This window comes from Chlorocebus sabaeus, chromosome 21 (genome assembly GCF_047675955.1).
Source record: "Chlorocebus sabaeus isolate Y175 chromosome 21, mChlSab1.0.hap1, whole genome shotgun sequence".
Lineage (NCBI taxonomy): Eukaryota > Metazoa > Chordata > Mammalia > Primates > Cercopithecidae > Chlorocebus > Chlorocebus sabaeus.
The window spans coordinates 64621960-64648369 of NC_132924.1; the positions used below are offsets into that span (position 1 = coordinate 64621960).

At 38.0% G+C, this 26410-nt stretch overlaps 1 protein-coding gene across 1 annotated transcript in view; it reads left to right on the forward strand.

Moving 5' to 3' along the window:
• Positions 1-281: 281 nt before the first annotated feature.
• Positions 282-26410, forward strand: part of STEAP4 (STEAP4 metalloreductase) — a 31924-nt gene continuing 5795 nt past the window's right edge. Inside the window, exons 1-4 of the mRNA XM_007982261.3 lie at positions 282-465; positions 22303-22760; positions 23406-23933; positions 25477-25641. Coding sequence (XP_007980452.1) covers positions 22305-22760; positions 23406-23933; positions 25477-25641 — 1149 coding nt within the window. The 5' untranslated portion in view covers positions 282-465; positions 22303-22304. The remainder of the gene's footprint in view (positions 466-22302; positions 22761-23405; positions 23934-25476; positions 25642-26410) is intronic.

Below are 26410 nucleotides of genomic sequence, written 5' to 3' on the forward strand. Positions count from 1 at the left end.
TTTCTATAAACTAAGATGGCAAAAGAATTGCCTAGAAGCCTAGTCCAGGTGCTGTTTTCTCAGCTACTCAAAGAGATCCTTCTTGCTCCTTTAGGAAAGGGGGATTCCTAGACCTCTTCAAACCTCAATCACCCTGGGATGCACAGATGCCAAGTCTCGGGTGAAACCCTTAAAATCCCCGCTTCCTGGGGTCAGCGGCACCATCAGCAGCACCGCAGTATAGAAGTTCCGGTCCTTCCAGCTGCTGGGATTCTCAGCTTGAACTCTTCCAGGAAACAAGTTCCTCTCCGCTTCTCTTGCGAAATTTCGCGGACCGTCCCGCCCTTCTCTGGCTTCTTATAGCAGCCAGAGCCACAAGCCCCAGCACTGAGCTGCAGGCTCCGCGAAACTTCTCTCTACCCGCCCGGCCCGCGGCGCGCACCGGCTGCGCTGGACGCTTCCTCCTCGGAAGCGCCTCCCCCACAGGTGGGTCACTTTTCGCCACAAGGCTCCCGTCCCTTGTCTGCCTCAGCTCACCTCCAGTCCCTGCTCCTAGGACCCCACTCCCCAGCCCACTAGCACTGAGGAACAGGTGCTTGCAAACTCCCCGCCGCGCCCTGGCATCCCTTTCGGGGAAAGTCACCTGAGGCTGCTCCGCGATTCGGCAAGCTTCTAACTTCCTGGAGTTTAACGCTCACCCCTACCACAGGGTGCAGAGAAGCCCACAGGGGGAAAGTTAGGGGATTAGATTCTTCTCTGCATCTTACTTCTGGATTGGCGCACTCTTGGGGCGCCCATCAAAAAGCAGGCTGGAAGAACGTGGCTTTAGCAATCTCCAAGGTCTCAGATCCGAAGCTGCTTCTTGACCAGTAGCTAAAAATTTGTCCTGATACCTGCAACCACTTCCACCTTTGATCTTGATTTAAATTTCCTCATGCAATTTAAAGGTTACTTTTCTGGAGGAAGATTGTTCAGAATGTAATTTATTGTGAAGAGTAAATAAAGCCTCAGTTCTGTTTGTTTGTCCAGAGACAGAATTTTATTATTCTTTTTTCCCACCTCTAGATGGTTATTTAGGAAATTTCTTTAAAAGGTTGGTATACTGAGGCTGGGCACGGTGGCTCAAACCTGTAATCCCAACACTTTGGGAGGCCGAGGCCAGTAGATCACTTGAGGTCAGGAGTGCCAGACCAGCCTGGCCAACATGGTGCAACCCAGTCTCTACTAGAAATACAAAACTTAGCCAGGCGTGGTGGCAGGTGCCTGTAATCCCAGCTACTCAGGAGGCTGAGACAGGAGAAGCGCTTGAACCCAGCAGGCAGAGGTTTCAGTGAGCTGAGAAAGTGAATTGGATGGAGAATGGGAGAGGGAAGGGAGAATACTAGTCCTAGTTCTATAATAACTAGAAGCTCAATATCTCAGCCTCAGTTTCCACAGATGTAAAATAAAAGGCTGGCTATTGGGCCAGATGATCCAGAAAGTTCAACTCTAACAAGGTGAAAAGCTGTGACTAAAGATGCCTGCAAGTTTGAAATACATGGAAAATCTCCTTAATGCTACAACTATAATTCAGTGGTTACTTTTTTCATAATAATGCAGGTTCCACTTTTATAAGGAAACTCTCCAGTTGTGGGGGGAGAGTCTCTTCCCACAGGAGCATCTTCAAGTTCTATCACATTTATCATTCAGAAAATACTCTCAGCTTACAAAACCATTCTTCAGCCTTGCTATGTGAGAATGCCCTATTCCCTACAAACGGCAGTCATCTAAATGTCACTCACATGAGAGAACATTTTTTTCTGATACAGTAGGTATAATTTTATAAAATGGCATATTTATTTGAAGCAGTAACTTTTCTGAGATATGGCCTTTTACAAGGTCCCAAGTTTTTCAGAATGCTGTGATTTAGCACAATATGAGATTCGACCTACATGTATTCTACCTGCATGGCAAACACTGCCAACCCAGAAAACAGGATGAGACACTTCCTATTTATCAGGCTCCAAGGTTGTAAAGTAAATAGTACATGTGTACAGAGAAATTGGGTCATAGCACTTTTTCTATTTGGTAACATTTTACGGTTCCACTGAGGTTCACATTGTTCACCTTGTTGAAGTTCACATTGTTCAGAAATCAGGTGTACAAGGCCTGGCCCCTGGCTGAAGAACAATTTCCAGACTTCTGTCTTACTAAAGCTTGCTAACTGTTGTTTAGAAGGAACTAAATAGACTTTTTCAGCTTGTTAAATTAAAAACCTTAGGCCTTGCACTATGTGTGAACAATTTTAAGAAAAATAAGTTATGGAATTTTATATTCGAAGAAACTTGGAGTGGTCACTCTGCATTACTTTGTCTCTTAAAGGACTTCCCCTGAATCACCCTACTATTATTCTGTTATTAAAAGGATATAAATTCTCCTTTTAAAGGCTAGGTAGCTGATTCTGTTGTCACTCTCAGAAACACATTCCACTGTTTTAGGATCTTTACCATCTAGTTCTCTTCATAATTAATTTAGACATGTTTATCAAATGCTACTTAAAAATCATCTTTTTTTTTGGAAAATCTTGGGAAAACTGATAAGTTGCTAGCAACACACACACACACACACACACACACACCAGCAGCAACACAGTAGTCCTTCAATACCTGAAGATTGGGCACTTTGCTAGGGCACTTTGTAGCTAAGTTTTCTCCGGGTTGTCCTCTGAGAAGGTTATTTGCTATTGCCTGCAGCTACATCTACCAAGAATTCATACTATAACAATGCAGAAGAGGATGGGGATAATGACGTTCTCTGGGTGGGGTTTTGATTGTTCGTTTGTTTGTTGTAAGTTTATGCCAGGTAATGATAATGTAAGGTTTACAGAGATAAGACTTCTGAAGTTACCTGTTTGTTCTTTATAGATTTAAAAAGAATGGTTTATTGGTGAATTATGAAAACTTCCTGAACAGTTATATATGCTGTGTTAACTCCACTCAAGATATTTCTAATGACTTTTAGGTCATTTCTGAAGTGATTTGAATTAGCATTTGTCCTTTTGTTGAAAAGAAATCAGTCCTGGAAGAAATCAAACTAAATAAATAACTAAGGAATAATTAATGCATAAAACAAAGCATGCTAAGAAAACATACTTGGCCTACATACATGAACAATTTGTTCCTCCCAAATCATTAAGGAATAGAAAACAGTGGATCCTTGTGCTGTTCAAATATCCTCTTTCAGAAACATATCCCTGCAAAAGAACACGCTATTCTACTGAAGGAAGCGTGTACACTCCAATTAACTAGGCAGGACATTGACAGCCCAATCTAAATTCTTCTCCACAATGTTCTGAAGAGTTTATTCAGTCATGTGTGGAGAGGTCTTACTGTACTGTACTTTGGCAGTCACATATTTCTATTTTGGGAGGACTTTTTTTTGTGACTGAGTCTCACTCTGTCACCCAGGCTGGAGTATAGTGGCAGGATCTTGGCTCACTGCAACCTCCGCTCCCTGGGTTCAAGCAATTCTCCTGCCTCAGCCTCCTGAGTAGCTGGGATTATAGGTGCCCACCACCATGCCCAGCTAATTTTTGTATGTTTTGTTGAGACGGGGTTTCGCCGTGTTGGCCAGGCTGGTCTTGAACTCCGGACCTCAGGTGATCCATCCACCTTGGCCTCCCAAAGTGCTAGGATTACAGGTGTGAGCCACCGTGCACGGCCAGACTTTTTTTTTTTTTTTTAATGTAGATTATATGATCAATCCTAGCATCAGGATAAAGTTCCCTTTTCATCTTAAAAAGAAGGAAAATATGTGCAAAGAGTAATTTTGAAAAGTTAGGGTCTATAATTCTAAATAAAAAGAAGGCTAAAAGATAATTTAATAGAACTATACAGCACAGGTCTTGGAAGGTTATTAGTAGAATACAAGCTAGTCACTTTGGCCTCAGCACCCAAATTTTTTTTTTTTTTTTTTTTTTTTTTTTTTTTTTTTGGAAACAGTCTCACTCCTTCACTCAGGCTGGAGTACAGTAGCGCGATGTCGGCTCACTGCAACCTCCGTCTCCTGGGCTGAAGCAATTCTCCTGCGTCAGCCTCCTGAGTAGCTAGAATTACAGGCATGCACCACTAAGCCCACCTAATTTTTGCATTTTTAGTAGAGATGGGGTTTCGCCATTTTTGCCAGTCTGGTCTTGAACTCCTGACCTCAAGTGATCTGCCTGTCTTGGCCTCCCAAAATGCTGGGATTACAGGAGTGAGTGACCGTGCCTGGCCAGCAGCCAATATTAAAGAAAAAAAAAATGCATTAGGAACAGAGCCAGGGCTCAGAGAGCTGATGGCATCAGCACCGTGGAGCGCAGAAATAGGAAGGGATAATAAACGGTCATCGCTGATTGTTCATCTTCCATCTATACCTGCTCTTTTTACAGGGTATGAAAACAGTTTTGAGCTCAAGTTAAATTGTGGCTGCAAAACTTTTGCACAGACTTTGGAAAATTTCCTTGTTCTGCTTCCTGACAGATTCAAGTCCCTCCTCGCCTGTAGGCTCCCATCCTCTCTGCACATTCCTCTGCTCTGGCCCTTATACTATGCATTGCAACAATTTGATTATATGCTTCATGTTTCCCAAGACCAAAGCTCCTCGAGGACAGGGTCCATCTCGTTTCTCACTTTATCCCTCTTAGCATGGCTGTTCAATAAATCTCTGTTGAAAACAAGGCTTTGCTAATAACACTGATTTTTACTTTTGGAATATGCTTACCTTATGGACATAGTACATAATGAGTATGGATGCTACCTGCACAATGTTAATTAACAGGGTCAAAGTGCAGTGGCAAAGTCCACATTTTAACTTCCTACCATTCAGGGAGAGGCATGAGGTTGCTTTGAACTGTATAGCACATATAAAGTGAACAGTTGAAGTTACTATAACGTTTTATTTAAAGCAAAAGAAACTGCAGGAACCTTGGTATTTCCTGATTTAGTGTCCCTATTATGTTGCTATACTGTATTGTAGTTACAAATTTATTTGTAATGTTTTGTATTCTAATTTATTTTAAAGAGTGATATGGGGCCAAACACAGTGGCTCACGCCTGTAATCCTAGCACTGTGGGAGGCTGAGGTGAGCATATTGCCTGAGCTCAGGAGTTCAAGACCAGCCTGGCCAACATGGTGAAACCACGTCTCCACCAAAAATACAAAAATTAGCTGGGCGTGGTGGTGCACACCTGTAGTCCCAGCTACCTGGGAGGCTGAGGTGGGAGAATAGTTTGAACCCAGGAGGCAGAGGATGGCACCACTGCACTCCAGCTGTCTGGAAAAAAGAAAAAAATGTGATATGGGGCCAGGTGCAGTGGCTCATGCCTATAATCTCAGCACTTTAGGAGGCTGAGGTGGGAGAATCACTTGAGACCAGGAATTCAAGATGAGCCTGGGCAATGGTTAGACCCCATCTCTACAAAAAATAAAAATTAAAACGTTAGCTAAGTATAGTAGTGCATACATGTAGTATCAGCTACACGGGAGGCAGAGGGGGGAAGATCTCTTGAGCCTGGGAGGTCAAGGCTGCATGAGCAGCCATAATCATGCCACTGCACTCCTGCCTGGGCGACAAAGCAAGACCCTGTCTAAGAATGATATGCTCTTCTCCAGTACCAAAGTACTAAAGTGATTTCTTCATCCTATTCAATTCCCTGACATAAGTGGTACAAGAAATGGGAGGAGATTGAGGAGAAAGCAATTAGCAGGTTGGTAAATGGTTCATTGCAGTTAATAATGAAAGTGTGCCAGTTGCCTCTGGTTTTCATAGTTGAGATCCTAAACTGCACTTACCTTATTTTTTAGGTGTGTCTCAATAACTGTAAAATATGTGCTGGGGGTGGTGGTACACAGATGGGTCCCTGTATCTATCTCCCTTAGGGAACCAAGATTCTAAAGGTATCAGGTTTATAGCTAAAATTTTGTTGATGCCATGTGTGAGGTAGAGAGGGTCTGGAACCTTTGTTGGGGTAGGGAAACCATATGGATTCTGTTTTCATAAAAAAACTTAGGAACCTTGTAAGAAGGGGAGGCCCTAAGGAAATAGATTGATGCCTAAGATTCAGCCAGGACTGGGAAAATGGTATTATCTCATTTATTTATTTGAACTATATAGCACATATAAAGTGAATAGTTGAAATTATTATAATGTTTTATTTAAAGCAGAAGAAACTGCAGGAACCTTGGTATTTCCTGATTTAGTGTCCCTATTATGTTGCTATACTGTATTGTAGTTACAAATTTATTTGTAATATTTTGTAATATCAGCCCAATTATTTTCCCATTTTTGTGGTCACATTCCAGAGTCTTGGGGAGAAGGGTATAAGAGGCAGGGGAAGAGCCAGTGGTATGTTGGTAAATGGCTCTGTAAGGAAAAAAAAAGTCCTGATTTGTAGCATTTGGTGATTATCATAAGGTAAAAACTCTATGACTGATTTCAAGCTCCTAGCTGGCAAGCTGGCCACAGCCACACCACTGAAAGGCTGAGATTAAAAACCTGAAAACTAGGCCAGGCACAGTGGCTCATACCTGTAATTCTAGCACTTTGGGAGGCCGAAGGTGGGGAAGGGGGCATAGGGGACGTGGAGGGAGGGGCTGATCACTTGAGGCCAGGAGTTCAAAACCAGCCTGGCCAACATGGTGAAACCCCATCTCTACTAAAAATACAAAAAAAAAAAAAAAAAATGAGCTGGATATGGTGGCACGCGCCTATAATCCCACTTACTCAGGAAGCTGAGGCATGAGAATCGCTTGAACCCGGGAGGCAGAGGTTGCAGTGAGCTGAGATCACACCATCACACCACTGCACTCCAGCCTTGGTGACAGAGCAAGAGTATGTCTCAAAAACTAAAATAAAATAAAAACCTTGAAACTAAAAAGAAAGAGCTGTTTATTTTTAAATATTTATCAACTAGCACTGCTCTCAAGTTTGTATATCAGAATATTACAAAAGGTCAGAGGAGAGAATTTCAAGAGCACTTTCTCCCCTGGGGTCAGAAATGGAGCAGCTGCAAGGCCAGATTATGCCCAGCAGCTCCATCTGATGGGTCTCAGCAAACATCAGAGGCACTGGGGCCCTGGGGAGTCCTTGCCTCTCAGTGCCACATTAGAAGTTACCCAAAAGAAGATGAAGTAGGCTATATTCATAAGCATTGCAGACCGACCCTGGAGATTTCTAAAAATGGTTGGGAGATACCTTAAAGCAGAATGGAGCTCCTCCAACAGCAAGGACTGGGGCTGGGGTCAAGATCCACAACAAAACTGCTGTCTCCAAACTAACTGGCAGTTAGCAGTATTTAGATAACTCCTATTAGCCTTAATGTAAAGATAAATGCCCATTCTTAAGAAATTTTATTTGAACAAAGTTAATTCAAAATTGAAATTACAATTTATTTCCCAAATATCTCTGACCACAATAGACCTAGAAAAGCAAAACTCACTAATGAACACTAAATATTAGGGGAGTTGATGCAGATCATCAGATTAAGCAAATGCTTATGTAGTGCGTACAAGCCAAATGCCACCAAAGCCATGAGATAGAGCTGTTTTTCTGATAGTGGCAATCCACTGGTCCTGGTCTGACCGGATGCCTAATCTTTGGTGACCCACAGATTTGTAAGAACTTGTTCAGGATTTAAAATGTAAATGGAAGTCAAGGTAAATTAACCCAGAGACACAACTGAATCCCTGACCTTGTTGTCATGAGTCCTGGGCTTTAATCAGATAAACTAACCAGCTTGAACAGCAGATAATGAACCTACCTGATGAAATTCTGGGCCAGAGAATTATAAAAGAATCTTAATTTATCTTGACAGATACTGCTGAGATCAAAATGTGGCAATATGTATTAATGAGATTTTTAATTGAACTAGAATTTCAACAAAGAACCTAAATTTAAGATAAATAATTTTCTCCTAAAATACAATTAAAATAGTTAACATAGATCTCTATTACCTCGCTTTCCTCATAATTTATAGAGTGTTAGTAAAATATTACTTTAGTTGCCGCATATGACATAGTTAGTTCATAGCTAGTTGTTAGTAATTCATGTAAGATATATGTCCATAGAACATTAATGTAAAGATTGCCTTTAATTATGCTGTTGTGGCTTTAGGAAACTGTGCAAGTTAAGATTACTGTGTTTTTGTGTGCCATTCTATTGTCTAGCATAAAAACTAATCAGCAAATTCAGTTGCTATGGGATACAAAACATTTTCTCACAAAACAATTGAAATAATCAGTTTTTTAGCAACCAACCTGAAGTAGTTTATTTATGTAGAAAAAGAGCTTTAAATGATATATTTATATTAATCTATAGCCATTAGTAACTTAAGTAGTTACTAGAACTTATTTTGGAAATCACAAGTTGATGATTTATCATGCTACAGGATTGCTGTAATTTTTACTTAAACTGATGTGATAATAAGATAATGGGCAGCAATATGAACTTATGAGAAGCGCACATGTCTAAGAAATTAGATGTAGGTTCTGAAAATTAGTTTGGGCAAGCTTTTACTCTCTTTAACTCAAGTTCCTCTCCCCCTGGAGTAAAAGGTGTGTGTGTGTGTATGTGTGTGTGTGTGTTTCCAAGAACCAGTTTGATGTAATTATAATTAAAATTTCCAATCAAATTATATTTTAATATCAGAATGGTTTATCTTAGTTCTGGTTGATATTCAATTAAGAAGAGATACTAATACACAAGCTTGAAGTTTCTTTCCAGTGGACCCTGTTCCTCTGACCACATTCTCTAATTCTCACTCAGTTAAAAAGAGCTACAGATATATAAAAGCATTTCATAATCTTTCACTTCATATGACCCAGCTATGAAATTATTTTTAAATGTCAGTAATAGCTTCTTTACTAACCTAGTTGCAAATTAGGCTATTTTAAATTGAGTACAAATTGTCCCCAACTTACGTAAGTTAATGGTTCAACTTAAGATTTTTTGACTTGACAATGGCACAGAAGCAATATGCACTCAGGAGAAGCCATACTTTGAGTACCCAAACAATCATTCTCTTTTTCACTTTCAATACAGTATTCAATAAGTTACATGAGGTAATCAACACTTTCTTATAAAATAGGCTTCAGGTTAGATGATTTTGCCCAACTGTAGGCTAATTAAGTAGTCTGAACATATTTAAGGTAGATTTGGCCAAGCTAAAATGTTGGCAGTTTAGGTGTATAAATTGCATTTCTGTCACAATGTTTTCAACTTATGATGGGTTTATTGGGAGGTAATGCCATCACAAATTGAGGGGCATCTGTATTTTTGTAAGGGTTGCCCTTTGCTACCACAGTTAGTTCATACATATGCACTCACTTTCCTCTCTGCCTGGAAAACTCACCTGCAAACTCCTTCTTGCCTGTCAGATCTCAGCTTGATTTAAGGTTGCCAGATAAAATACATCATGCCCACTCAAACTTGAATTTCATATTAAAACACATTTGTGTTTTTAGTACAAATGTGTCCCATATATTGCAGAGGATATACTTATGCTAGAAAAGTATTCCTTGTTTATCTGACATTTGAGTGTAATTGGCATTATGTATTTTTATTTGCTAAATCTGGCAACCCTCACTTGACTGGCACCTCCTTGGAGAGACTTATGCTAAACAATTCTCAAAACTAGTCTCCCTCTCTCTCTCCTCCCAGCATTTTCTATTCCATCACTCTACTCAGAATTCTTCTGAACACTTACTACCATCTGAAATCATCGTATTTTTATGTGTGCGTTGTCCAACTTTCTTATAATAATATACACACACACAGTTTTTGAAGCACACAAATTCAGAGATCAGGCTTAGCACTTTGTAAGGAGATAACATTTTCAAACTCTATGTGAGATCTGTATTCTTCACCTCTTTACCCTCAACCTATAGAACAGTATGTGCTACACAATAGGTGATCAATAAACATTTGATGAAGGAATGTGTTAATGTGTATATTAAAATAAATAATTTGAAATTTATACATAAATATCACCAGGAAGAAATTGCCCTTGCAAACGGCACTACTTCTACCAACAAAGCTAAATTTTAAAATATACATTTATATTTTCAAATGACTTATATATGGCTTAAAGATTGAATTGTCCAAAAATGTTAGAAAAAGCCATTTATTATGGGCATTTTTTTAAATAAACTGTAATCGGTGATCTTTTTAAACCAAGGTCGTCTGATTTTGCTACAGTAATACATACCTGCCAATAAAAGAACATGTACTTGAATGTGAATGTTTGTTATCCCTAGAGAGCCTTGATCTCACTAAATACAGAAATAGCCTAGTGAATAATTGGATACGTTTGTGTGTTCATGGAAGGTTTTTATTTTTTTAATACTTTTTGCTTTCTAATTGTCCCTGGGATATATTAAAGCAAATGCTGTGAATCACAACAAGACTGACATAGTTGCAGAACCCCCTCCTGCCCTTTTGCCTTGTGATGAAAGGGAACATTTGATTGATGGGTTTCGGCTCATTACAAATATGTCATCAAGTCATCAAGGGCTTTTGGGTTGAAATTCAGAAAGAATAATAAAACAGAAGGAAGGACTTTTTAAAAACCCTCCTATTTACAGCCGTTAAATTAAAATAAAAAATCCTGTCACATCTCATACAGTTTGAAGGTGTTATTTGCATTCCAACTGTGGAAGGTGCCAAGCCAGATCTCTGATTTGTGTGCTACACTAGTGGTTGTATGTGCCCAGAGGGGATAGCGTCTGAGGAATTCAGATGTTTGGATGAATGATTATTTCAGAATTCAAAGCTGAATTCTCAAAAAGAGAAACAGGCAGAATGATTTTATTAATGGTTTCACCCAACTGATTAATGACACGTTATCACATTATGCTGTACTATGTGATAGTTGCTGCTAGGGGTACTGAGTAGATGTATAAGTAGATCTGATCAAATTATGATTTCATGGCTCTTGGAAGACAACTCTTTAAGGTTTCCTTGAGAGAGTTACGGAACAAACCTTACCTACAGTTTGACAAGTCTTGAATCTGGCATACTTTGAACTCTCTCTTTTCCAAGGCCTGCACACTCAAACTCATTTTGCCTCTCGTTCTCAAAAAGAGAGGAATTCTAGCTTCTCAGTCAAAGAAGACTTAGAGGAAAAAATTGTAAGGAAGGTGAAGTTTCTGCAACTCCTTACAACATCAACATCCTGTTCTTCCTCTTATCTTTCCTCTCCCTACCACACCTCTCCAAAATAAACAGGAAAAGAGAAAGATAACTTTACCTTTTTCCACCTCCAGTGGTTCTCCAAAACGGGTGCTCGTTAGAATCACTTAAGTTTGTTTTAGTTTGGTTTTTAAAATACAGATGCCTAGGCTCTACCTCAGATCAGTTGATTCAGAATCTCAGGAGGTGGTTTCCTAGCATTTTAACAGCTCCCCAGCTGATTCTAATGTGTTACCAGGAAGAAGAACGACTGTAGCAGGCCATTAAATGAAAGCTAACATAAAAGCTGATAAAAGTTTTAAGGCAGTGGTTCTCAAGCTTGGCTGTACGTTTGAATCACCTGGGAGAACTTAAGAAAAATGCCCAGGCTCTACCCTAGACCAGTTGATTCAGATTCTTCAAGAGTCTGGGTCATCAGGCTCTCTACCTGATTCTCATATGCACCAGGGTTGAGAACCACTGGTTTCTAGTGTAACCCTTTGCATTTTCATAAGCCTTAGTGTAGCCCTTTGCAGAGGTATTTGTATTTTCATAAGCAACTAAGAAGTTGCTTCAATGATTAAAGATCACTGGTGCTGAGAAAGGGTGCTGAGAAAACAGCTGTCTGTCTGTACCACTACCATGTCCTCTCTCTTTCTGAATCCTTCCAAACCAAGCTTTGTAGATAGGTTCTTCTATGCCAACTTATCTAATGATGGATCCCAGCATACTATTTTCTGTTACTAAAAATTATGTTGTGATGACTGAAACTGATGAAAGACTGTTGTCTTTACAGTTGTTTTTATAATTATTACCTCCAAATTTTTCATATAAAACTTTTTTGCATTTTAAATTTGTATATTTTTGTAAAATTGTGTGAGCTAAGAAACAAGTTAGACTCCTAATGATGTCCATAAACAATGGTTGAGTCTTTACATAAAGAAATCTATCTTCATTTGTATACTTTGTGTGTTTTTTAAAAATAAAAGAAATAAGAGGGATTCATGGAGGCTAATTTTCCCTTCCAGGCCTATCTGTACCAAAGAAAGGGGAAGATTTTCTTGCCCTTTCTTTGTCTACAAATGGCATTATATGCATAGGTATCTATATATTTTTATCTTTATGAAATTTCAGGGGGAAACAATTGGCCCATTTTCCAAGTGTAAGACAAGAAAGTACCACCATTTAGAAGAGATATGGTTAGGTTGCTGACTTTGTTCTTATTACTAAAAGAAACAAGAAACAGGATCTATTCCAGGGAATGGGAAGGACAAAGGGACCATTTGGCCCCAGGCTGCTTACACACAAAGACCTTCAAAATTGATTTTTACGTATTATTTAAATGAGATCTATGCATATAGTCCATCATATAACTTTAAATTTGTGCCCATTTATTATGTACAGGTTGAGTATCCCACAACTGAAATGCTTGGAACCAGAAATGTTTTGGATTTCAGATTTTTTTTTTTTTTTTTTTTTTGCATTTTAAGATACTTGCATATACATAATGAGATATCTTGAGAATGAGACCCAAGTCTAAACACAAAATTTATGTTTCATATACACCTTATACACATAGCCTAAATGTAAATTTTATACAAACTGTTTAATAGGCTTATGCATAAAACAAAATTTTGACTGCTTTTGACTGCAACCAGTCACATAAAGTCAGGTGTGAAATTTTCCAATGGTGGTATCATGTCTGAAAGTTTGCATTTTGGAGCATTTCTGAGTTTATATTTTTGGGTTAGGGATGCTTAACCTGTACCTACACGCTGCTATTATGCTTTTGTATGAATTAATTTTTTAGCACAGTCATGTATATTTTTCTCCTAAAACATGAACTAATTTACATTGAAGTTTTGGAATATTTTTAAGCATTTTTTTTTTAAATTTAAGCATTTAAAGTACATTTTAAAAAATTTATGACAAGGTTATTCTAAAATGTATAGGAATTAAAAGGAACTAGAGTAGCTATAATAGTTTTGAAAAAGAACATAGTGGGAAGAATCACTGTACCCAATTTTAAGACTTATTATAAAGCTACAGCCATCAACATTGTGTGGTATTGGTAGAGGGATAGACACATAGATCAATGGAACAGAATAGAGAATGCAGAAATAGAACCACACCTCTATGTTTAACTGATGTTTCACAAAAATGTGAAAGCAATTCAGCAAAAAATAAGGATAATCTTTTCAACAAATGGTAGGAGAGTAGTTATGTATTCATAGGTCAAAAAATAAAACTTGTCCTAAACCTTACACTTTGTATGAAAATTACTTAAAATGGATCATAGACTTACAAGTAAAACTTTTAGAAGAAAATATTCAGGACTAGGGCTTTGTGAAGAGTTTTTGGGTAAGATACTGAAAGCGCAATCCATAAAAGAAAAATAAATAAATAAATTGGACATAATCAAATTAAAAAATATTTGTTTTATGACTTTGAATGTATTAAGATATTAAAAAAACAAGCTATAGACTGGCAGAAAATGCTTGCAAATCTCATATCTGACAAGAGACTCATATGTAGAATATATAAAGATTGTCAAACTCAACAGTAAATAAACCCAAACAGTTCAATTAGAAAATAAGCAAAATACATGAAGAGACATCTCACCAAAGAGGACACATGGAGAGTAAATAAACACATTAAAATATACGCAACATCATTAACCATTAGACAAATGCAAAGTAAAACCACAATGAGATACCAGAATGGCTAAAATAAAAAATCGTGACTCATAAATACCTGGTTAGAAGTAAATTAGTTCACATTCAAAGTCAGTATAGCCAAGCCTTATAATGCTAAACAAACACCATGTGACCCAGAATTTGTATCCCGGGGTCTTTAGCACAGAGAAACAAAAACTTATTTTCATACAAAAACCTGTACGTGAATACTCATAGAAGCTTTATTTGTAATAGCCAAAACTGGAAACAACCAAAATGTCCTACCTTAGATGAAGAGTTAAACTGTAGTATATCTATACTGTGGAATACCACTCAGCAATAAAAGGAAAAATCATTGATGGATCTTAAGGATGTTATGCTGAGTGAAAAAATGCCAGTCTCAAAAGGCTTATATTACTGTGTGATTTTATTCATTCTCAAAATGACCAAATTGTAGTGATAATGAACAGATTAATGACCTCCAGGGGTTCGGTTGATAGTGAGGAGGGCAGCATGGGGTATGGTCTAGTCTGTAACCTCATTGAAGTGATGGGTACATGAGCATACACACGAGATAAAATAACATGGAAATATACATGCATATGGCTCCAATGTCAGTGTCCTGGTTTGGATATTGTACTCCAGTGACATAAAACTGGAGGAAACTGGGTGAAAGATGCACAGGGACCTCCTGTGGTATCTTTATAACTTCCTTGGAATATATAATTATTTCAAACAAAAGTTTGATTGATTTATTTTTTTTAGTAAGCATTGACTTAAGTATAAGAACTTCAAATAGATTATTTTTTGTAATTCTCTTTGGACCTTTTTATGTTTCTACTATGCTGGCATCCTCAAAAGCTGGAAGAGGCCTGAGCCTCTCAAACCTCTTACCTCTGAGAGGTGAGAGAAGTAAAATTCACCAGCCAGGCTGGCCCTAACATCCTCATGGGAAGCCTAGTTGGAAACATCCCAGAAGAATACTGCCTCAGGTTTCCAAGGCCTGTGGGGTGGGATCTGCAAAGAGAGAGATGATAAACAGGACTCCTCCTGACCGACACCTGGTCCCCCATATGACACACACACACACACACACACATACACACAACACACACACTCGGTTTCTCAGAGTCAGCTTCTACCATGGCTTTGTCGTCATCTTTGCCACCTTCATATCTGTGTCACTGATTGCTAATTCCTAGTCTATGTAAACACCCTTGTGAGATCACTTTACCCATCTTGGATATCACCTCTGGGAGATGATTCCATAAGAGGCAAAACCAGTCCTGCGGATTTTCCAAACTCAAAAATATTTCTGTTGTATTTCCTGTTACATAACTGAGGTTTGTGGAGAGCCCATGAGACTGAAGTAAGGAGAGGAAACTCCCATGTTATGTTTTAACTATTTTAACCCACCGTTCCCTTAATAACTCTTCTTCCTGTTTACTATCTTTTTTATTATTTTCTTTATTATTTCTATCCTAGATATAAGAGTAAAGTAGGACTAGAAAACTTTTTTTAAGTCTTTGAACAAGGAACCTCCATGAATGCATATTTACACACAGCTTTTGAGTGTCAAGATGCCTGAAATGGGTGTAGCAGCATCTTTTATATAGTACTTAACGCAAAATACACCCTCAACTTGATCTCCCTTGTGGTTGAGAGTATGTATACATATATCTATTTCTTTTCTTTTTTTTTTTCTTTTTTCTTTTTGAGATGGAGTCTCGCTGTGTTGCCCAGGCTGGAGTACAGCGGTGCAATCTCGGCTCACTAAAACCTCCACCTCAATTTTTTTTGTATTTTTAGTAGAGGCAGGGTGTCACCATGTTGGCTAGGCTGGTCTCGAACTCCTGACCTCAAGTGATCCTCAAAAGTCATTTTATATAGAGTTTTATTTATAAGAAATAAGCGAGACGAGTAGGAGATTCTTAAGAATCACTGCACTCTAGTTCAAATATTTTTATATATTTATAAAAATCACATTTATATAAGCATAATTAACCCTTAATTTGTAAAGTTTATATAAAGGCTATGTTAATTAGATACTTGATTCAGTAACTAATAGATTGTCAATCTATTTAAAATAGTCATTTTCTTAAGCACTTATTAGGTCTCAAGAACTGTCTTGATATACAGGAATTCATCTAATTTTCACTGCTGGGCAAGGTGTGAGAGCCCTAGCATCTGAAAGTGGTCGACTTGTGGGTTGGTAAGAAGAATTTAATGACAACAGTATAGGTTTGAAAAAGGAAAATTTTAGTGGAAAGAAAGAACACTGCAGAAGAGTGCAGCAGGGCGCCTTAGCGAGATAGAACTGAGCAGACCATGGGGGATTCTCCTTAGGAGCATTTATGAACCTTAAGACAGAAGCTTGAGGGTAATTTGGACCATATTAGCCAGATAGGTCATGATAAATGATGACATTTATAGTCATTTTGGTGCCTTACTGTCAGCAAGGGTTGCACAGTGAGTTCCAGCATAGCGTTCTGGAGATGTATAGAAATTTTAGTTACTTAGAAATTTTTTTGAAAGAGGCCTGGAACCAGGTGCCTATTTAGATACTAAAGAACTTTACTTCTAAATTTCCTCGCTATGGAGTTTAGCCTCTGATGGCCTATTTAATGGTCACCAGGAGGTCTTTGCTCCCTTCATGATACTTCTAAATTCCTCAGATATGGAGTTTTTTGTCTCTAGTACCTGTTCGTGGTCATTAGCTGATTTTTGCTCTCTTCACTCACAGTATCCCTGAAGTAGGTACTAGCAATCCCTCAGTTTACAGATGATGAAACTGAGACACAAAGAGTTTGAGTAACTTGCTCAAGATGACATTGCTGGTAAGAGGCGAAGCAAAACATTGGGCCATGTAGTCAATATCTTCATTAAAAAACTTCATGAAAGATTAGAATAAATGAATGTAGTGACCAAACGGTCAAAATAGTCTGGAATCACTCTCTCTTTGCAATGATTAAGATAATCCAAATGAGAATATTTCAATTGACAAAATCCATCTCATTACAGGATACTGGCAACTGCATCAAATCTACATTTTGCTTGCAAATGTTCATCCAGTATGAAAGACAGAATAAAAATATTAGGATAAAATAATTTTTTTAAGTGAGGGGATAGGCAGTCAGACATTCTTTTGTGACACAAACCAGTTCTACAGTAGAATAATGAAGGCATTGTTCAGCAGTTTGAAGGTTTGATTTATAAAACTAGGTGTTAACTGATTGGCAACCAACCAATAGAAGGTAAATTGCTAAACTAGTCTGCATGTGCAGATGCTAGTAAGAAATTTCCAAAGGCACAGCTGCACTTTTATACAAAGGTCCCTGATCATCTACAAGTACTTTCCCACATGTGGTCATGACCTTTGACGACACCCATTCAGGATATCAGTCACCAGTTCATTTATAAAATGATTCAGATGTTGTATTTAATTAGATTATTCAGAGTTTCTGTGGGAGCGCAGGAATGTCCTGTCTTTCTTGTCCCTTTCTCCCATAACTTCTACTTCCCTACAAAGACCTAAATGCTCTGCTTGTGGTAGAGGCATGCAACTTCAGATAAGCTCAGGTAAAAATATAGGTGTTTTTGATAGGTTAAAATGGAAAGAGCAAATTTCTGAAAAGCCAGGAAAAAGGTGCAAACCCCACATACGCTGTGCAATCTGCACGAAATCCACCATAGGAGAATTGAGTAGTGATTATGTGTGCTTTGAAAATTCTGCATCAAATTCACAGAGTTTTACTTTCAACCCGTTTGGGTGAAAGAAATAATGTCCTTACAACATCTCTTCCGCTTCTTTCCTTCTTACTCTTCTCCATTGGTTACTCTTTAATCATTCAGCATCTCCCTCTTTATTTATCTCACACTGTGCCTAGGACACAGAGTAAACTTTTCTACTTCCAGCCCCTTCATCCTACCCTTCTAATGTTGTTCAACGAATATTTATACATTCCTAGACTGTGGTAGTTAGTCCTTTTCTGAGCACTGAAGATACATCATCGAACAATAGACACACACACACACACACACACACACACACGCACATGCATGCACCAAAAATATAAAAGATCAACTGAAAGCTTAAACTAAATATTGGGAAAGAAAGATTTTTGAGAAAGACTCAACACTGCAGAAAAAATGTTCTTCAAAAGTATAGAAAGCAACCTAGATTATTGCAGATCATAGAAACTGGTTTTTTATTTAAATTTTACAAACAGTCACACGATTCATAACAGTATTTCAGTTTAGTTTTAACATGCTTTTTTTTTTTAGTTTTGGGTAATATTAATAATCTTTTACTGTGTTTAAAAGTCTTTTATATATTTCCTTAGGACAAACTATCAGCTCATGTACTTTGCCAAATTTTCTAATGGGCAATTGTTTTTTCTCTTTGATTTATATGAGTTGAAAATATTTTTTCCAGTTTGTTGATTATCTTCATTCTGACATTGCTTTGTGGGTTTTGCACTGCAGAAGCTATTTATTTTTATGCAATCACATTTGTCCAACTATTTGTTAATGGTTTAATGATGTAGGAAAAGACCTTCACCTCTAAGATTAAGAAAGAATGTTCCATGGTTTCTTCTAGTTCTGTTCTAGTTTCATTTTTTTAAAAATAAATCTTTCATTTATTTTGAATTTACCTTGGGGTGGAGTATAAGGTATAAATTTATTTTTTTCTTTCAGGTAACTGTTGAGTTGCCCCAACATTGAAACCACCTTTGCAAAAATTATAACTGAAGAAATTATGACATTGACATAGATCAGACCTAACTGACTCCATGTTGCTTCTAACCTTTAAGCTGTCTTTGTTCATTCCTGGGTGTAGGCAGAACTAACCTTAGGAAGGAATTTAGTTTATGGTTTGAGTCTGAAACAAAATTGATAATGTCCCTTTTCCCAAAAAGACCCACTTCTTGCCTGGGGACCAGTCTGCCTTTATGGGACTAACAAATTAATTACATGATTAGTTAGTACATTTTAGGGGTCATGCAGCCTCTGGCTGCAAGAGTCTGACCTTCTCCAAATTGCTCCTGTGGATAGCATTACTATTGTAAAACCTAAGATCAGTGCTTCAGATATTTTGCAGACCCTGCACTGGATGGATCAGCTGACATCACCCAAATTGGTGATCTGGCTCAACCAGTTCTGCGATCCCCTTTATGAGTCCATCTCCAACCTGACCAATCAGCAACTCTCCACGCCCGAGCTCCTACTTTAATTTAAATTATCTTTAAGAACTCTGATCTTCTTGCTCCAGGAAACTGATTTGTGTAATAATAATACTTGCGTCTCCTGTACAGCCAGCTCTGCCTGTATTACTCCTTCTCCACTGCAATCCCCCTGTCATGATAAATCGGCTCCATCTAGGCAGCAGGCAAGGTGAACCCACTGGGCGGTTACAAATTTGGGGGCTCGACCAGGATTGCCTTTGTGGTTACCTGCTCTGTAGCCCACCTCTGATGATGGATCCGGAGGCCAGCCCAAGTGGCTGCCTAGTTCTCTTGGACTAGGGGCTGACTCTGGCACTCTCTGCCAGTGGGGTGCTGCTGACCCAATATGCATGGATTCAATGGTAGTGGAGAAATAATGCTAGGGAGATATCCCATAACTGTAGCCCCATCACTGGGTGTCTGTAGCTGTAGCCTCCATGCGAGGTGTCTGATTTGGTGAGTATTCCAGTCAGCTACCAACAGCCCCTTCCTTCTCCTGATTTATTGGCCTCTCTGGAGGTGCTGCTGTCTCTTAGTAACCTCCTGGAGTGTCTATCTATAGCCCCATCACAAGGTATCTGCCTGTAGCTCCATTACAAGGTGTGTGTAGCTGTAGCCCCATTACAGAGTGTCTGTCTGTAGCCCCATTAGGGGGTATCTAATTGGACGGAGAATAAGGAACTTGTTTGGAGGACTACTCTTGGCTTGAGACTGGGTCTGGAATCTGTGTCTTCAAGGCCTTCTGTTCGTCTTACATTGTGTGTGTGTGTGTGTGTGTGTGTGTGTGTGTGTGTGTGTGTGTGTGTGTTTATATGTGTGGAGGGCTCTGAAGGAATTGCTGCCAGCAATTTTCTGGGGGCAGGGGACAGACTCTCGCTCTGTCACCCTGGGTGGGGTGCAGTGGTGCGATCTCGGCTCACTGCAACCTCCACCTCCCAAGTTCAAGCAATTCTCATGTCTCAGTCTCAGTGTAGCTAGGACTATAGGTGTGCACCACTATGCCCAGCCCTGAGTTGTCATTTTGAATAAATGAATAACTTCTGGTGACATGGGACTCTATTTTGTGATATCCAGTGTTTTAAACCTTTGATATTTGACAAACCTTCCAAGATCAAATTCTAAGTTAAAAAAAAAATTAGATCTCCTAAAGTTCAAAAAGATATATTGGGCTTATTTAATGTATTAGAAATCATTCAAGAAACATTGTCAAATATAAAATGGTGTTTAACTTTCTTTGAGTTATAGTCATATAAACATGTTATTAGTATGTGTTATAACATTGTATAAGATTTCTATAATTCTAATATGCTTCAGTATATGTTATCAGTAATAACTACAATTGTTACGTTGAATTTTTGTGTGCCACAGAGGTAACAAGTTTCCTTATCAATTTCTTTGACTGTGGCTTCCCTAAAATGTTTCTGTCATCTGCAGACAATTGTTATCTTGATTTGGTCCTCTTTAGGAGATGGTTTTATAATCAGCTATAAAACTTTGACAGGTGCTCCTGAATGCAAGTTTCTGATAACCTTGGAGATTATGACATTAAAATAAAGGAAATTTTGGGACTCTCCTAAAGAGCTGAAATGTTCTTTCATTTGAATAAATCAGCTCTGTCTAGATAACAGGCAAGGTGAACCTATTGGGTCATTACAACATTAACTATTAAATAATCTGTTTTCTCATTGACCTGAGATGCTATTTATCATACGTGTTTGGGTCCATTTCTGAATTTTTTTTAAACTCATTCATTAAAATGTGTCTACTTTCTTTCTTCTTTTTCTTTTTTTCTTTTTCTTTCTTTCTTTTTTTTTGTCTCTGTTGCCCAGGCTGGAGTGCAGTGGCCTCCTGAGTAGCTGGGATTACAGGCGTGTGTCACCACACCTGGCTAATATTTGTATTTTTAGTAGAGATGGGATTTCACTATGTCGGCCAGGCTGGTTTCAAACTCCTGGCCTCAAGTGATCCACCTGCCTTGGCCTCCCAAAGTGCTGGGATTACAGGCATGAGCCATCGTTCCTGTCCAGAACTTTATCTATTTCTTTGATAGTACCACATTATTTAATTATTTTGGCTTTATAAAACTGTTAATATTTAATATGACTAGCATCCCATTTATTAACCTACTTTTCAGAATTTATAGATTAAATTAGGGAAAACTGATATCTTGTGAGCCTTGCCATCTAAGAACATGCTGTACATTTTCATTTATATAAATTCTCTTCTCCTGATTCTTAAGAGCATTTAAAATATTTTTCATATAGATGTTGCACATACCTTGCTATCTTGTTACATATTGTCTCTATTTTGTTGCAGCTATAAGTAGGATCCTTTCATGGATTAAATCTTCTTACTGGTTTCTTTTTTAATATATGAAGAATATTGATTTTAATCTAGTTCCCAGACCAGATGTTGAATTGTTTTTGTATGTATGTTACTTTTTTGGTTGATTTTCTCTTGTTTGATCATCTGGAATCCCTCTTGAATTTCTGTACCTCTGATTTCTTTCTCTGATCTAGTTATGTTAGTTAGAACTTCCAGAACAATAACTAAAGTGGTCATAGCAGACATATTTGTCTGATTCCTGACTTTGTTGGAAATGTTTCTACTCATGTTTTTAGGCATAATGCTGAATTTTAGGTTAAGATCAATAACTTTTATATGTTAAGAAAATATCTATGTATTTCTCTTTCACTGTGAATCAAGAATAAATATTGAATTTTAACAGATGTCCTTTTTAACATACACAGATATGATGGACATTTTCCTTAAATCTTTTAATATAAGATTAAATTTTAATCTTTTAAGTTGTATTAATGAAGTTTCTAAAATTGAACTTGTAGAGCTGATCTTCACATTTTGTAGAATAATCCCCATATGATCAACATATACCTTCTATTAACAAGCTGCTGGATTCTGTTTGCTAATGTTTTATTTAGGTTTTTTTTTGTATCACTAAACAAGTGAATTCATCTATAATTTATTGGTGCATTTTTTGGTCAGATTTTTTCCTGTATCCTTTTATCAAACAGAAGCTTTTCACCAGTGATTTTGTTACATAAGACACATATGAGAATATATATGACAATTTTCACTCCTTCCAAATTTGGGGGTAAGTATAGTTAAGACAATTAGATTAGAACAAGTCAATTACTATACTTCCTGGATATAGCTCTCTTTAATTTTCCATGCACAGAGCATTTATATTTTGTTGGGCATTTGTGTTATTATTTTTCAGTTATGGAGAAAACTTGTATAGATGCACTTCCTCTTACTATGAATTCTTCAGAAAAGCAAGAGATTATATGTATTTTTGGAACTGGTGATTTTGGAAGATCATTGGGATTGAAAATGCTCCAGTGTGGTTATTCTATTGTTTTTGGAAGTCGAAACCCCCAGAAGAACAACCTACTGCCCAATGGTGCAGAAGTCTTGAGCTATTCAGAAGCAGCCAAGAAGTCTGACATCATAATCATAGCAATCCACAGAGAGCATTATGATTTTCTCACAGAATTAACTGAGGTTCTCAATGGAAAAATATTGGTAGATATCAGCAACAACCTCAAAATCAATCAGTATCCAGAGTCTAATGCAGAGTACCTTGCTCAGTTGGTGCCAGGAGCCCACGTGGTAAAAGCATTTAACACCATCTCAGCCTGGGCTCTCCAGTCAGGAGCACTGGATGCAAGTCGGCAGGTAAGATTAAACAAATCTACACTCAATCTTTAAAAAATGAATCATTAAATGTGCACTTGCCTCAAAGATTCTAAAATATAATTCCAAGATCAAATACCCACTAAATATTACATTTTGCTAATATGTGTTGTGAATAATTTTCTTGAGCTTGACCAAGTAAGGTGGTCAACTGTTGCATCATCTCCCACTGTATGCACCCTCAGATTTTAGTTTGATGGAACCCCATGGTGTCAGCCTCTGGAGGCTTCTTGTCAGTACTAGAAACTAATACTTGATAAATATCCTTTTCTACTTCCATTACCTTGTATGAAACTGGTTCCATTTATGCACTGAGATTAGAAGCATTCATAAGTGATGCAGCACCACAAATACAGAAGAAAGATCAAAGTACTCATTATGCAGAGAACCAGGTCTTATATAAGTATGACGTGCCTAAAACCATCATCAACTAAAAACCATGGTACTTACCTTTCTAAAACACCACAAACAAGTTTAAAGCATCTTGGTAGGTACGTTAATTCTACGTCCTTATTTTAAAAATGGTTCACTGTTACATGTCATCATTCTGCATGGCGCTGTTTTAGCCTTTCAAAATAATTATTAAATAAAGAGGAGTAAATACAGAATTGATTGTTTTTAAACCAGGTATTTGTGTGCGGAAATGACAGCAAAGCCAAGCAAAGAGTGATGGATATTGTTCGTAATCTTGGACTTACTCCAATGGATCAAGGATCACTCACGGCAGCCAAAGAAATTGAAAAGTACCCCCTGCAACTATTTCCAATGTGGAGGTTCCCCTTCTATTTGTCTGCTGTTCTGTGTATCTTCTTGTTTTTCTATTGTGTTATAAGAGACGTAATCTACCCTTACGTTTATGAAAAGAAAGATAATACATTTCGTATGGCTATTTCCATTCCAAATCGTGTCTTTCCAATAACAGCACTTACACTGCTTGCTTTGGTTTACCTCCCTGGTGTTATTGCCGCCATTCTACAACTGTACCGAGGCACAAAATACCGTCGATTCCCAGACTGGCTGGACCACTGGATGCTTTGCCGAAAGCAGCTTGGCTTGCTGGCTCTGGGATTTGCCTTCCTTCATGTTCTCTACACACTTGTGATTCCTATTCGATATTATGTACGATGGAGGTTGGGAAACCTAACCGTTACCCAGGTAAATCTCTTCTTATGTATTTTCCTCTACTCCTGAAATCAGAGACTATTGCTACATCATATTCCATTTCATAATTATAGAAAGTCACTCTTCTAAGCATCTTCTTTTTTAAAGTAACTAGAATTAGAAATGTCATGTCAGTTTTTTAAAATGAATCCAGTTTAGATCTCATACAACTATTAAGAATAAAAGTTTGCTGGGTGTGGTGGTTCACGCCTGTAATCCCAGCACTTTGGGATGCTGAGGCGGGTGAATCATGAGGTCAAGAGATCAAGACCATCCTGGCCCCAACATGGTGAAACCCCATCTCTACTAAAAATACAAAAATTAGTTGGGCATGGTGGTGGGCACCTGTAATCCCAGCTACCCGGGAGGCTGAGGCAGGAGACTCACTTGAACCCAGGAGGTGGAGGTTGCAGTGATCCGAGATCATGCCACTGCACTCCAGCCTGGGTGACAAAGCAAGACTCCATCTCAGGAAAAAAAAAAAAAAATGAATAAACGTTTACTTTCCAGGTTCACTTGGGTCCAGATCTGTATTCGCAGGGCTCATAGAGATATTGGCAAACCGACAGATTTCATGGCTCAAGAAACCTAAAGACACCTGCTTGAATCCCTCTGGTTGGCAGTCAAATGTTAACTAATGTGTTTTCAAGCTTCTATTCTTATGCATGTTACTTCCTTTTGGAAGTCAAAACCAACCATCTTATAAGTAAGGGGGCTAACCAAACATGTGCCACACTAAAGCAAACAAATTCACAAAAGAGTGCTTATAATTCCCTTAATGTTTGACTTGGGGGAAGTTGGCCTCAATAACTAGAAAACCAAATAATTCTGAGCAAATATCAAATATTATCTTATGCATAATCAAAAGATTCAGTGAGAATCAGCTGAAGGAGTTTTAAGAAACTCCCAGAGGAAGTGCTATAAGTCAGTTCTAGTTTAGAAATAGCTAGTTTTGATAGATCTTACTTCAGTCTCAAAAATTATTAGTCATTAATGTTGCTTCTATGGGTTTCTCTACATTATTTTCCTAACAAATATATGTAAGTTTCCTGGGTAAGAGTCACACTACAAGTGTCTGATTCCTCTCAACTTGTGGTGCAAGACTGATGTATTATATCATGACAGAACAAACGTGAAAGAACCTGCTGTGAGAGTGTGAGTAATCCACATATAAAGCAGAAAAACAGAATCCTGATGTAATTGTTTGAGAGTATCAAGTTTTGCTTGGGGATCAAAATGCAGATGGTAATGAAGGTTTAAATGAGTGTTTACTGCCTTTTAGAATTTACAGGGAAAATCAAAACTTTCTACACAACTCCTAGAATCAAGTCCAAACAGAACCAATTACTTTTTTTCTGCCAAAAAAAATGTAATTTCTAAGTGCATTTTTCACTAAAGTTATTTTAAAATAATTTTTAAGAAATGCCATACAATTTGCTTTGAGCAAATAATTCATGCAGAGGTATTTTTCAGTCCCCTTCAAAGTGTGGGCAGTTTGTGAAAATGTAGTTTTATAATGGCTTATAATTTTTCTTAGGCAATACTCAAGAAGGAGAATCCATTTAGTACCTCCTCAGCCTGGCTTAGTGATTCATATGTGGCTCTGGGAATACTTGGATTTTTTCTGTTTGTACTCTTGGGAATCACTTCTTTGCCATCTGTTAGCAATGCAGTCAACTGGAGAGAGTTCCGATTTGTCCAGGTAAGAACTTCAAGATCATGCCTAACTTTTCATTTTGCTCCATCACTTCCCTAGCAATCACATTTAAAAATTCAAATTAGAAAATGTTGAACCCAGGTACAAAAGGCAGAATCCATAATGGTTTGATTTCTTAATGCTTGCCAAGATTCCTGACTGCCTCCAGATCTACAGCTAAGACTATAGGGTGAAAAGTACCAAGAACTATTACGATTTATGTGAGGAGATATACTAGGTACAAGGTGAAAAGAAACCCCAAGACAAAATTTCACCATCTAAAAATTAACCTTACAACATGGACATATAGATATGGAAAACCAGATGTTGAGATAAAGTTTAAAATCTTCACAGCAAGATTTGATAGATGTCATCACACCCGAAGACTTAATGCTCTCCTATAAGAGGGAAAATTGTTTTCTTCCACATGTCAACCACCAACCAACCCCTCTTTAAAGGCGGTTAGTAACTACACATTCTTGTAGACCAGTGGTCCTCAAAGTATGGCACTTTGAGTAGGACCAGCAGCATCTGCATCACCTGGAAACTTGTTAGATACACAAAACCCCAGGCCATGCCCAGGCCTACTGAATCAGAAACTCTGAAAATGTGGCCCAGAAATTTAATGAGCCTTCAAGATGATTCCGATGCATGCTTATTATGAGTATAATAGAAAAGACCATTAGTCTTTAAAATCAGGTTAGAATTTTTTAGAACTATTGGAATCTTAAGTCTTGCAATTTCTCCCAGGGACCAAATTCAGTCAACATATTCT